The 13,388-nt window shown below is 40.0% G+C and overlaps 2 protein-coding genes across 18 annotated transcripts in view; one reads left to right on the top strand and one right to left on the bottom strand.

Annotated features, from left to right (window-relative positions):
- Positions 1–10,193, top strand: part of DOP1A (DOP1 leucine zipper like protein A) — a 101,131-nt gene extending 90,938 nt beyond the window's left edge. For 7 of the 13 annotated variants that reach the window (XM_034766128.1, XM_034766130.1, XM_034766133.1 and 4 more), the window contains 4 exons: positions 1,744–1,908; positions 4,851–4,980; positions 7,403–7,462; positions 9,607–9,912. In XM_034766128.1, coding sequence (XP_034622019.1) covers positions 1,744–1,908; positions 4,851–4,980; positions 7,403–7,462; positions 9,607–9,912 — 661 coding nt within the window. The other 6 variants (XR_004645193.1, XM_034766132.1, XM_034766134.1 and 3 more) reach the window with 6 other exon arrangements.
- A 1,742-nt stretch (positions 10,194–11,935) lies between these two features.
- PGM3 (phosphoglucomutase 3) overlaps positions 11,936–13,388 on the bottom strand; it is a 17,034-nt gene continuing 15,581 nt past the window's right edge. For all 5 annotated transcript variants that reach the window (XM_034766121.1, XM_034766119.1, XM_034766120.1 and 2 more), the window contains 2 exons: positions 12,967–13,140; positions 11,936–12,142 (listed from right to left, as the gene is read on the bottom strand). In XM_034766121.1, coding sequence (XP_034622012.1) covers positions 12,053–12,142; positions 12,967–13,140 — 264 coding nt within the window. In that variant the 3' untranslated portion in view covers positions 11,936–12,052. The remainder of the gene's footprint in view (positions 12,143–12,966; positions 13,141–13,388) is intronic.

The following is a 13,388-nucleotide window of genomic DNA, read 5'->3' as shown; positions in this document are numbered from 1 at the left end:
AAAATTGTTCAAGTTCAGATGAAGAATATTTGAATCTTACTGCAGTACCAGGACATTATATTTGGACTTTCTGTTTTAAAAAAACACAAACAAAAACCTCACCACTAACTACTAATAAATAACTATGTTAAATCATGTAACCCCTTTTTCAAGAATATTTTAAATTCTGCAAATAGTCCCATTGCAGTCAGTGGGTCAAGTTGCATGAATAAACTTTACATGTTTCCATAATGTGTACTTTGGATTATTTTACATGGGGTCTATAAGGGTATTGTGAAATATAATGAAAATTTGTTTTGAAATATTTAAAAACATGAAAATCGTATGTTTCTAGTTTTGTTGTCCATTCCTAGGCTCACAGTTCCCACACAGTTTGTATAGTCATAGCTTTATAGCAGGGGCTACATGGGAAACATGGGTGGACCCCGACTTGTGGTGGGTGGGTAATGAAAGGGGGTAGGAAGGATCGGGGCCACTTCTCCCCCACCCTCTCCAGCCGGCCTTGCTGGGGGCGATGGACATGTTGGCCAGGGGCCCTTCTGGGCCTAGATGCGCACCCAGAGAGCGGGAGCAGGGCGTGGGGGGCTTGTCCCACTCTGCCCACCCGGCGCTCCAGCCGGGGAGCGGGGTCAGGGTGCAGGGACTTGCGGGCAGGCAAGCAGCCCCAACCCTGCTATTTGGCTAGAGCGCCAGGCGGGTGGACGGAGCAGGGCGAGCCCCTGACCCCACTCTCCGGCTAGAACGCCGGGTGGACGGAGCGGGGCAAGCGCTGGGGCCAGAGCCGGGGCCTGAGTGGGTGGGTCGTGGCTCACCCAGGCCCACCCGTGGCTATGCCCCTGCTTTTGAGGCAGATTTTTCAAAGGCACAAAGGGGAGATACGAGCTTAACTCCTGTTTGCTTTTTCTTAGCTCCCTGCTAATAAATTGTATAGTCAGTTGCTTGACCACACTTTGGTAATTATGAAATATATTCAAGAGACCAAATAACCAATGTCAGTCTATTTTATTAATATGGCACAGGAAATAGGTTCTGTACGATACCAGTCTCCGAAGAGCAGTCCCATGCAGTGATGTTACATTCACCTTAGGCAGAAGGTGTGCTCCCCAGGTTGCACATTTTAGCTGACATTATTCATATGATTTTACAAGAGACACACCTCCTTACACATCACTAAAATCCAATCCATCAGTTTGTCCCAGTTCCCTAACTTGTACTGTTCCTTCCTCATATTTGTTTTGGATACTAGCATTCCAGGTACTAGTCAGTGAAGGTCCTCCCCTAGCTTGTACTAAGACAGAGAATGAATGTATCTTGATTTTGACAAGTTTCTTATCTGCTTATGCCAAATGCTTACTTCAGAAAATGCAAACAGTTATGGGATACTTAGCATAAGTGAACAGGATGATGGTGTAGACCAGTTTAGGCTACATCACTGTTACAATATTTGTGCTTAATATTATTAGTGCTTAATGCATACAATATTTATATGCTAACCAGCATATATTAGGCAACATTCCCTTTATGCCTTTGGAAATCTCTATCCAAATATAGTTAAGTCCACATAATTGCCATATTAACAGACTCCCACTTAATCTGGATGATTGCCTGCCAGGAACTAGATTCCACATGGTAAATTAAAGATGTGCATCTTTGTAAAACAAAATGCTAAGAGAAAACCATCCCATAATGGTGGAAAGTCATTCTGACTATCCTGTACAGCTACTCATTATACTTTAATTTTAGAACTTCGGGCCCATCTGTTGCTGGCCTAGAGACAACATACACAGGAGGCAATGGCTTCTCCACATCATACAACAGCCAGAGGTGGTTAAACCTTTACTTGTCTGCTTGTAAATTTCTGGACTTGGCCCTGGCATTACCATCTGAAAATCTTCCTCAGTTTCAGATGTAAGTAAACGGAAATGAAATAGTTTTCATTTTTGAAAGTCTTGCTACTGTCTTGTAAAATTCTAATTTTTAAAACCTTTGTTTCCTTTCTCTTTTCTAATCCCCCTTCACGTCTTTAACCCAGAGCAACAGATTACATTTTCCTTACATAAAGACTTAGAATACTGTGGTGTAATATTTTCCCTATATTACAGTAGCAAAGCTATGCTGTAATTAAGGTATAGATGGCTATTCTATCCTAACTCCTTGTATTTCAGTGACTTAGAAATTTCATTTGGGATGAAATTTGCCATGCTTGATCTTGGACTAATTTGAAGACTATCTGTCCTGTTGTTTTTAACTGTGCATGTTAGACATTGACAGCCCGTGCATCAACTGAGAATTGCTAGAGGATGGGAGCTCTGCTCTGGCCGCTTTATTCTCTCAACATACCCCGTACTGGAAGGTGGGGTGTAGGAGTCCGCTCTGCCACCTGTATGCTAGTTGAGAAATCCCCTCCGCTGGGGTAATTCTCACTTGGTCAGCTATGGCATGATTATGTTGCCTTCGCACTGCTCAGACAACACACAAGGGATGGAACTGGGGCTAACAACCTGGTTCTGTTTTCCACATGCATTGTAACGGGTGTGTAAAGGAACACATTTATCCCTGGTCTACTAATGTTTATCTGAATGGAATTATATTATTCATAATTTTATTTGTAGCATTTAAAATGGCTTCTGGCGGTAGTACTAATTGTAGTACTTATTACAGGACATTGTCTATTTATTGGACTAGAATTCTTAGGAGAAAGTTCGGTATATCTGTCTTTGGAGTAAGGGCGAGATAGATTGTTAGCGGAACACCTGAAGGTCTCTGTTCTTGCCAGAAAGAAGCCACATTGCAATACACTAACTTTTTTAAAAGGGAACTGAAATGTTTTTCTAAAATAAATGTAAACTAAGTTCCAAAATCATTAACAGAATACACATGTATCTTTAAAATTACAGATATGTTTTAAAAGTGAACTAACAGGGATTGTTTTATCAACTCTTAAAAAAAATATATAGGTTTTCATTTTTTCCCTGACTCGATGACATTTCAGATGTCTAGATCAGAGCTTGGAGGTGCATATCTCCTTCAGCTTTAAGCGTCTGAAATATGCACAGCGCTAATAGGAGAGAGCCAGAGTTCTGAACTCGTATCTTTATGGATAAGCAAAATAAGTAGTGATCAAGTAGTGCATTTTAGAAATAATTTATGCATTTGTAATTTTAAGTGTACTTGGGTATCTTGCTTTTGTTAATAATTTTCAAGCATCCAGAAGTATGCTTACATGTCTCTCAGAGACTAATTCAGACACAGTATCTGTTCAGAAGACTGTAAAATCTAAACTTGACGTGAATCCTGCATGATCTACTTGCAGGAGGTTGCTTTTTGGGGATTAATGGCCACCCCTTCGTTATGGTGTCCATGAGTGTAAACTGCCCTCTCCAAGATCCAGGTGGGCTGGTGAATATTGGTCTTACCTGAGATTTGCCTGCAGAAGCTAAAAGATGGAGGAGTAGTTACTTGTCATCAAGGCCAGCTCCAGCTTTTTTGTCGCCCCAAGCGGCAAAGTGAGGGGGAGAAGAAAAAAAAAAGATGAAGCCGATCGGTGGCACTTCGGCAGTAGCTCCGCTTCATTCTTCTGCAGCAATTCAGCGGCAGGTCTTTCACTCCCTCTCTTCCTCTTCGGCAGCACTATGGCGGCAGCTCAAAGAGGAAGAGAGGGACTGAGGGACCCGCCGCCGAAGACCCGGACATGCCGCCCCTTTCCATTGGCCGCCCCAAGCATCTGCTTCCTTCACTGGTGCCTGGAGCTGGCCCTGTTTGTCATCCACTGAAGATCCCAGTGATGGGGCATCCAACCCCAGAACAGAGCAGGATGTATGACTGACTGCATATCCCAACTCTTGCCTTTGGGTGATTCAGAGGGACTGACTCCTTGCCATTGCGTTTGAACGACCCCTGCAGAATTCAGTCAGCTCTAACTGCCTTGTTTGTAGGAAAAATATGTGGGGTGAAGGAGAAAGTGGGCTGATCACGCTGCAAATCAGTCAAAGTCTACCAACATTCATAAGCCTCAGATGATTGTGTCACTAGAATTTTGAATCCACCCTGATTTTCTAGGTAGGCTCAGGTTCCCAACTGAACTGTTCACACTGTCCTACTTTCTGTTAGTAACCAAACCGTATGACAGTGGCTTTCAGTAAAGGATTTTTAATTGATAATTTTCTTTGTTCATTATTGTACATTCATAGAAACATATTAGTCTTATTGGATCAGACATTAGTCTGTCTTGTCCTGCCTCTTGTAGCCTATACTTGATTATTGAGGGAAGGCAATTTCTTCAACTCCTACTACAGGGCATGATGTACCTAACCAATTCTACAGTGTTATGTGATCAGAGGCAGAGGCTGTTGGCTCACAACTTGATTTAGGTTTTACCTTACAAAAGAGCTTCCAGATTTGTGGCTGAACCAAGAAAAGTACAGCACTAATTTGCAAATATATAAAACTACCTCAGGTGTTTTGTTGCACATTTCAAAATCACTGTAGGTTTTCTTTGGACAGAATAGTGACCTGGGTACCATATTGCTTCTCCTCCTCCTCTACCGTCTCTTCCTTTTGCTATCCTGAATCGGTCCTTCAATTGTCAGTGAAGAAACACAAGAGGGAAAAGGAAACACCGTTTTATTTTCAGTGTTGCTGTAGTCTCTTTCCCTTTTCTGAAAATGGTGTTTATGGTACAAGCCACCTTTTCTTCCTCTCCTGAAGGAGCCTAATTTTTCTTTCTTTATAAGAAAATCTGACAAGGTTTTATAGATCCCTCATTTTTATGATAATATCATGGGGCTCTAGCTAGCTTAAAAGTCCCCTGTTTGATATGAACAACCTGTGACTATGTTGCCTTTTGACAGGTATCGGTGGGCTTTTATTCCAGAAGTGTCAGATGATTCAGGTTTGGAGGTACGAAGACAGGGCACGCATCAAAGGGAATTTAAACCATATGTGGTTCGATTAGCAAAACTGCTGCGGAAAAGAGCAAAGGTATTTACTTTTTCCTTGTTTTGCTTTACTTTGTAAAGCTGCACGTACAGTAACTAGCAGCATTGTTCACTTTTCTATATAAAATTAAAGGGGCACTGCCAAGTGTGCTAGCATGCCTATGTTTGAGTGAAAGTTTCAAATCAAAGTGAGTCTCAAATAATGAAAAAATATAATTGGGTATTTGAAATATACTTTGTTCATTAGTTATGACATAGCCAATTACATCTTTTGTCATTAATAAAAGATAATGAATAAAACTGTACCCTCCAAATCCTAAATATATTTTAATATAAAAACCAACCACTTTCTAGTAGCTATTTATAGACAATTGTATGATAATTTACCTACTAAAATAGGAAAGTGTTTCTGCTCCTGGAAAATGCTCACAAATATTTAGAAACCAAACTTTATTAAAAAATAAAGTAATTTGTCTTAAAACTAGGCAGAACCATGAAGGGCTGGGTTTCTAGCTTTGTAAGGCAATTTTAACACCTGAATCCAAGAAAAGCTAGTTTTAAGTCTTCAGGCAAAGTAACATATCTGTCAGCAGAAGTGGAAGAATTACTGAACTGGAGATATGAACAGGATAAACATGTAAACAGCTGGTACTTGTTGTTCCCCTGGTGGCCTGAGAGAGGGAGGCAGGGAACAATGGCAGCAACTCTGAGAGGGAGAAATGAGAGCAATGGGGGGAAGTGGGTTGGGGTACTTTGTGAAGAGGGAGAAGAGCTGAAAAGGAGAGGAGCTTTTTCAGTTTTGCCAATCTTCCATTATTCCAGCGGGTGAGGGTGGAACAGAAACATTTTGGAGACTTGTCCTCCATCCCCCAGCGATTGTACCATTGCCTTTCCATTGGAATTATTTCCACTAACAATTATAAAGCGCAGACAGCAGAAAGAGATAGAGAACTACCTATGTTGTTGAACCTCTTGCTGGCTGGAAAGTGAGGGATTGAACAGAGGACCAGCTGAGGTGGGGAAAGCTCCCACTGCTCCCACGGAGCGGGAAAAACACTAGATGGTAGCTTTGAAAACATTTGCCACTACTAAGGTGGAGATGGAACCAAGAACAAGGGCAAAGACTGCAAGGGGGAAGGATGGCTTGGCAAGCTTAGACAAACGATAGAAGTGATAGTAGAGGGACATTTCGAAGTTCTGCAGGGATGCTAACTTTGAGTTTATTCTTGGAAGCCCATCTGAATATTATCAAAGGGGTAGCCGTGTTAGTCTGGAACTGTAAAAGCAGCAAAGAGTCCTGTGGCACCTTATAGACTAATATCCACGTCTTCACCCACGAAAGCTCATGCTCCTATACGTCTGTTAGTCTATACGGTGCCACAGGACTCATTGCTGCATCTGAATATTGTTACACCCCTGGTGATGGCATATGCTGATATCCTGTATTTACCCACTCCAGGAAAATTTACTTCCCACTTGAATTGTCTCTTTAGGGGAAAAATACTATTGCTGTAGTTATTTGCTGTGTGAAAATGTGTGGGGTGATTTAGTGTTATAGGTGTATATGTACCTTTAAACCAAAGGCTCAAAACCTACAGGAATTTCAAGCAAAATATGTGGTGCAAGTCAAGATTCTTCACCTTGTTTTTGATGAGCTAGGAAAATCACCCCGATAAGCTCCTCTTCCCATAGTGCAATGCTAATCAGATTTAGTCTGTATCATTATATGAATTTTTAAATACTGAATATTCCTTGATTAATGTTTGAAGGTACAGTATTCTACATTGCTTAGGCATATGATGCATTCCAAAATAGTCTTGCCGACTGATTTATAATATTAATTCTCTGCTGGTACGTACTGATGTTGAGATCCAAATTTTTTTAAACTTTCACAGTGTGTTTCAAGAACTTACTAAGTTTCCAGAAACTTCTAGAATCCTCTAGTCAAGGCAGCAGTTACAAATTGTGAACCACAAACTGGGAGTACAAGGGTGAGAGGAATGGGAGTCAGATAATAAATATCAGCTTCCAGTCTATTGTTTCTTTCTAATTGCAGTGGAAGAATACTGATGAAGATAGCAGTGTGTTTCTCTTGGAGTGTACAATTTATTGGCAGGATGTGTCACTTGAGCTTACTTTAGCTTCAGGACACCTTGACTGATAGCGAGATTCATGCAGTTTGATGTTCCTCAAGCACTGTTGGCTGAAGGAGGTGCGTTGAGTCAGCATTATGACAAGAAACAGAAAAACATACTGGAATTTCTTTCTGTCATTAGCCTCCTTCTCCACACACTAACTCCACAGTCTGATGTCCCCAGGTTATGACTGAAGACAGTGGGCCCTTTTGGGACAGGGAACTTCTGGTAAAACTCAACACCCAAATTGCCAACTACAAAGCCTTCATGGCTAAGTATTATTTTAATTTATGAAACATGGTCTGAAAGTTCTCCTCTTTCCTTCCACAGGACAAGCAGGAGGACTTTAAAATGATGATTTTGGAGGGAGTGGAGATGGCCAAGCATCAGGTGAGGGTGGCCTTTGATGCTTGAGTTGTGAAACAAAAACTTATTTGTTACCACCTGATGCTCACAGCCATGTGTGGTATCTGGATTTCAATAAGAAATGCAAAAGGGGATAACTCTCTTCAGAGGCAGAGTTATGGATATTTGGATGAAGACAAAAGAATAGAGTCCTAAATACGTCTATTTATGTAGATGACTACAGAGGAGAAGTGTATTTTTGTTCAGCCAGCTTCTCTAAGTAAAAGGGATTTTAAGAAATAGATTTGCAAAAGGAATACAACCATCATAGGATTTAAACAACAAAACTGCTTCTACCACACATCAGAAACCAAGCACATACTTATGTTCTAGTCTCTGTGTCAAAGTACCTGTCATTTATCTATCAGACAAATTAGTGGAATTTGCTTAGATACCAAGGTGAAGAAATGCCACAGAAATAACATAGATGGATTTGTACTTCATTGATCACATCCAGACCAATTAGTGTAATTTGCATAGATACACTTTGGTTGATCACTTCTAGCACTACTCCACTAATGTTTTGTAATGAGTAAATGGTGATGATTATTTTTGGAATAACCCCATCCACAAGTGTCCACCTTGAAGCAATACTCTCAAAATCAACATTAGAAATTCCCTTCCTCTCTGAATACAATGCTAATGAACACTGTGAAAAAGTGTTGTTGTTGTTTTAATCAATAATTTAAGTTTTAAACCTATTTCTCCAGCTGTACTGACAAGACGAAGTTAAGTTATGACTTGGCCAAAGTACTATTTTTTTTAAAAAGGCATGGGGTCAGCAACTCATTCTGTATTAGAATTCTGGATCCTTCTTGCTGATTTGTTACACAGCCTGTTTTTACTCAAGAAATTTTGCCAAATAAGTGACAGTTTTAAGTTGTATCAGCGAACTAAACAGTTTCACTGCTGAAGAAACATACTAAATAGAATATATTGTCCAGCATTTTGAGGACTGTTTTACATAATGGAGATGTCCCCCTAGGTCTTAGTTTCAAAAAGATGCTTAATGTTATTTAAAGGGTAAAAAATATGTTGTTCATAGAATATAATATTTTGAATAAATCTGTAGTTACCCAGGGGCTGAAATGTGAGTAAACAGTAAGTAAATCTATTCTCACACCTCTTCTGATTTTCACATCCCCTGATGTTAGGGGCTTCTCACATTGCTCTCATGCTGTCTGCTCAGGACCCATGGTGTTTCCTTTGATAACTCTCCAGTCTCCACTCCTTATTCTGAATGTGCTATAGCCACAGTGAGAGGGGAGGCACAGATCAGAGGCATTTCAAGACATGACTCATTGGTGTGATGCTTTTCCTCTTCCTCCTTCCCTCAGGAATAAGCACCAACTACTGACTGCTACAACACAGCTGGGTACAGCTGCTTTGTGGTAGAAGGAACACTGCCAATATACTATACTCGTCCACGTAGAGCAATGTGCAGCCACATCCGCTTAAGTGTTAGCATAGCCATGGTCATTTTCTAGCTTAGGGTATAGTTATGATGGTAATTTGGATCAAAAGGGGAACGGATGGTTAAAGACTACAATGTAATGCACAGTAGATATTACAGTGATTAATGCTATAAAAAACCCTAAAGGAGGGATATATATACATATATGCACACACCCTTTAAACTTTTGGCTTATGACTGCTGCCTTTAGTGGTAGGGTTCCAGAAATTTCTTCTGTCAAACAATGCCCAAAGCACATATATGTAACCTAAGTTTATGGACAATGTCTTCTGAGACACACACATTTCAGGTAAGTAATTTAACTTTCATGCTCTGAGAAATGTCTGTTGAGACTCTACATGTCAGACTATAAAACATTATTATAGAAATAAATCTTTGCACAGATGATCTGAAATATCAGGACTGTTGCTCTCCAATAAAAATGTTTAATTTTATTTTAATGTCTCTGTTCTGGGATTTGTATCTTCAGTAATATTGGCAACAGGCTAAGATAAGAACACTGATGCCAAAGAACAAGTCTGCTTTAGTAGATGACTTAGTGAATCTCCAGGGCAGTATTTAAAAGCTGTTCTGCTGGTAGCAATGTACTGAAATGTTTTAATCTCTTAAATGTTCTGCTTGTTCTGTACTATTTCATATTTATCTGTATTTACAGAAAAACCCAGAGGAGGACAGCTCAGGGAAAACATTAAGTTGGGAACCAGGTCATTTGCTGTTAACCATCTATACTGTCCGCAGCATTGAGCAGCTTCTCCCTTTCTTCAATGTACTCAGCCAGGTTTTTAATAGCAAAGTCACAAGCAGATGTGTTGGACACTCAGGGAGCCCTGTCCTTTACCCAAATTCTTTCCCCAATAAGGACCTAAAAATGGAGAACCAAAAAACATTCTACAGCAAAGCAAGGCAAAAAATTGAAGAGATGGTTGAGAAGGATTTTCTGGAAGGTGTCATAAAAACATGAACTATACATTTAAGCTGAATAGTACCAGTTAATGTAATTGTTTAAATGAAATGCTGTATCTTTCAGAGTTGTATAGTTTTCTTTCTTACTCTGTATGTAATGAACATTTCAGGTTATATTTAATTTAAATATTTGTAAATAAGAGACCAGTTCTGGATGTAGCCTGAATCAAGTTTAAATATTGTTGGCTCATATTGATTATGGTGCCTAATATTTACAGTATCTGTGTTTTGTTGTCTTGAGTTCTGTCTTTAAACAAAATACAAGTTGCACATTTTTCACTTTGTTTCTAGTTTATCTTTGTGTTCAGTTTCTCTAACCCATTGGAAGTTGCTGACACTTTTTCTCAGCAATCGTTAAACTGGCACTTTGCTAGTCTTTGAGTGATGGTCGCTATTATATTTCACTTGGGTTATGCATATGTACTACGTGCCTATCCAAAGAGTTTATATAGCATTAAAATGAAAGGTGCTTTGCCTGTGCTGAAGCAAGTATTATCTAATCAAACACATTACTAAAATACTTCAGTTCTATCCATTAAGCCCAGACATTTAAAGGACTAAGTTATATTCCACTGTGCAACAGTATGTGATTTAATATTGAGTGGTATATGAGAAGTGTTATGAAATTAATTCATCTGAGCTGTGACATCTCACAAACATATCCCTCAGCTTCACTTTATACACATTCTAGAAAGGCTCAGCTAGAACAGAGTTTCTTCAGAGAGTAAAGGGGAAATAAAATTGACACCACAGAATGTTGAACAGCAGCTTCTGTCCTGTGGTTTAGATAGACTATCCTCTAATAGGGACAGATTATAGTTCTCATCCTAGGCTAGGTCTACACTACCCACCTGAATCAACGGGTAGAAATCGACCTCTTGGGGATCGATTTTTCACGTCCCGTTGGGATGCGACAATCGATCCCCGAATCGGCGCTCTTACTCCACCAGCGGAGGTGGGAGTAAGCGCTGTCAACAGAAAGCCGCAGAAGTAGAGTTTGCCGCCGTCCTCACAGCAGGGTAAGTCAGCTGCGATTCACGTAGCTGAATTTGCGTATCTTAAATCGACTCCCCCCTGTAGTGTAGATGTACCCCTATAGAGGTATAAAATGTGAACACAGAAGTCTCAAACTGAGGGACAACAAATTGAATTCCATGTGAGTGATGTCTTCAATTTCCGGTATTAAAGAGTAAAATAATATCAGGCTGGGAGGAGATAAGTAAACTGGGACCTAAATGTTACAGCTGTATTACAGTTGAGATTTATTCCAGTATGTTAGTGTTTTCTGTTATGTGGTTACAGTCCTTTACAGAAAGTTATTTGTATAACACAGCTGAGGTGCCCAAAAGAGCACTGGAGGAGAGGTACCACATCTAGGAAACAGTGGTCTCTAAAACTTTAGAGACCATCACTGGTTAACAGCTGAAAACAGCAACATAAGGTCTGCTTACCGTCAGTTAAAATGGAAATGACCACATAGTAGCTCAGCACGTGTAGAGCCACACAGTCGTATGATATGTCTGTATACGATTTTGGCCACTAGGCAGCCAGAACCCAGATGAATAAATCCTTGCAGAAAACAGGATTCTTGTACAAGTCAGTGTTCTGCCTAATCACAAAATTGAAGCACACCACACAAAAGGACAACATACTATGAACCAACCATTTATTGTGATGCTGCTATCCAGCACTGATAAGTGTGGTAGGCAAGATAATAGTTCTGTCTCCTTGGCAGCAGTCACTGAGAGGTTTTTCACACTATCTTACTAAACAAGTCAGTTTAGGATAGCAATGCAGCCAGGGGGCAAGGTACCCACAAACTGGGCATTACGAGAGCTGGTTTTTATTCCCTCGGTGATTAGCTGGAGCATGTCACTTAACTCCAGTTACATTACTGTACTTCAGCAGAAGTAAAAAGGTCCAACAAGGCTTAAAAAACCTCAATTCTCTGAGGAGCAGGAGTGTCCCACTAAGGATAAAGGTATAAGAATACTTCTCCCCCACCCCCCCCTTTTTAAAAAAAAAAAAAAAAAAACTGGAAGGTTTGATTTGTTATTGCTGACGTGTTAGGTTCATGCTAAAAGAAAAAATAAAAATAAAGAAATCATGTTTAGGTAGCATGACCACAGCTGTGTCCTTCAACATACAGGCTGAGGTGGTTCTCCTATTCCACCAGCTAGATGGTAAACAGCCAGGCTTACTTCATGTGCAAGGGAATCTGCATTCTCCTGTAGATAAAAAAAAATAAAAAAAAAATAGTTTACTATATTGTAAGCATTGTTCATTTTATCTGAACCTTAACATTGATGAGTTTGGGGCAGGTTTTTTTTTTTTTTGGACATGCATGTAGTGCTCATAGAAGGCTGTTCATTTGAGGCTCATATGTCAGTTAATGTTATCAAACAGCAGTATAATTATAGCAATACAAGCTTTCCAAAGATGCCACCTCTCATCTGAAAAAGGTGCTTCTAGGGCAAGTTCAGTTTCTACAGCCACTTAGTCTTTTTATAAGAAACCAAGGAATGTCAGTTATAATAGGGTTTTTTGTGATGATGTCCTTGTTGCCATGGAGGACCAGGTCACAATCACTAATATTATTTCATATATGCCAGCAAGAACCATGAGATAGGAAGCAGTAAGTCCTTGCCAGCCTGGGCTGGATTTGAGCCACTATGCGCTTGTCAAGATTGGGCACAGGGAGGAGATTTTCTTAAATGCACTCTCAGTGATGTTTAAACACCTAATGTAGACAGGCTTTTAAAGACATTAAAGTCATGTTAGCTGGTCAGGGTAAAGCCTAGACTTATCTCTGTAGACTCAATGAGGAGCTTGGAAATATTTGAAAGAAAAAGCACAACCCTAAAATTGCTTCATCTACCTATCAGGTTAGAGCTTCTCACTTAAATTTCAGAATGTGATGAAAATAAAGTGTCATTAATATATAGGCTCTCTCCCCTACCCCCATCATCCTAATTCTAGTGGTGCTGTCTCAGAGGACTTCATTGCTTAAACAATACAACTGCTGTAATGTACAAATTGTTTCAGCTCTGACCTGTGTCTCTGCTTCAGAGTATACTCGCACTACATCTTCTGTTCCTGATGGGCGGACAAAAGCTCGTGACACACTGTACTTCTTTACAAGTTCATCAATTTTTTCTTGTAGTCCTGGGGGTGTAACTGCACGTCTCTCAGCATCTGTCGTGTCAATGACTCGTCTGTCTGCAATCTACAGTGGTAGGACCAAACAACATATAAAGAGCTACCCTTCTAAAATTAGTTTCCTGTTGGGCCTCCAATTTGTCATTTAATCTGATTTGTTGCTTCAGTAAGTGAAGTTCTCCCTGCTTGTCTGTCATTTATCCTAGCTGGATTTGAATTACAGTAAGAATATCAATATGGCAAAGACACCTTCATATCTTCAGCATACAGAGGGGAAGGCCAGTGAGTAGATGAATGCAGGGAGGGTCTCCTCAG

Source organism: Trachemys scripta, chromosome 3 (genome assembly GCF_013100865.1).
Source record: "Trachemys scripta elegans isolate TJP31775 chromosome 3, CAS_Tse_1.0, whole genome shotgun sequence".
Lineage (NCBI taxonomy): Eukaryota > Metazoa > Chordata > Testudines > Emydidae > Trachemys > Trachemys scripta.
Note: the sequence above shows the minus strand (reverse complement) of the source record. Positions and strands in the feature narration are given on the sequence as shown.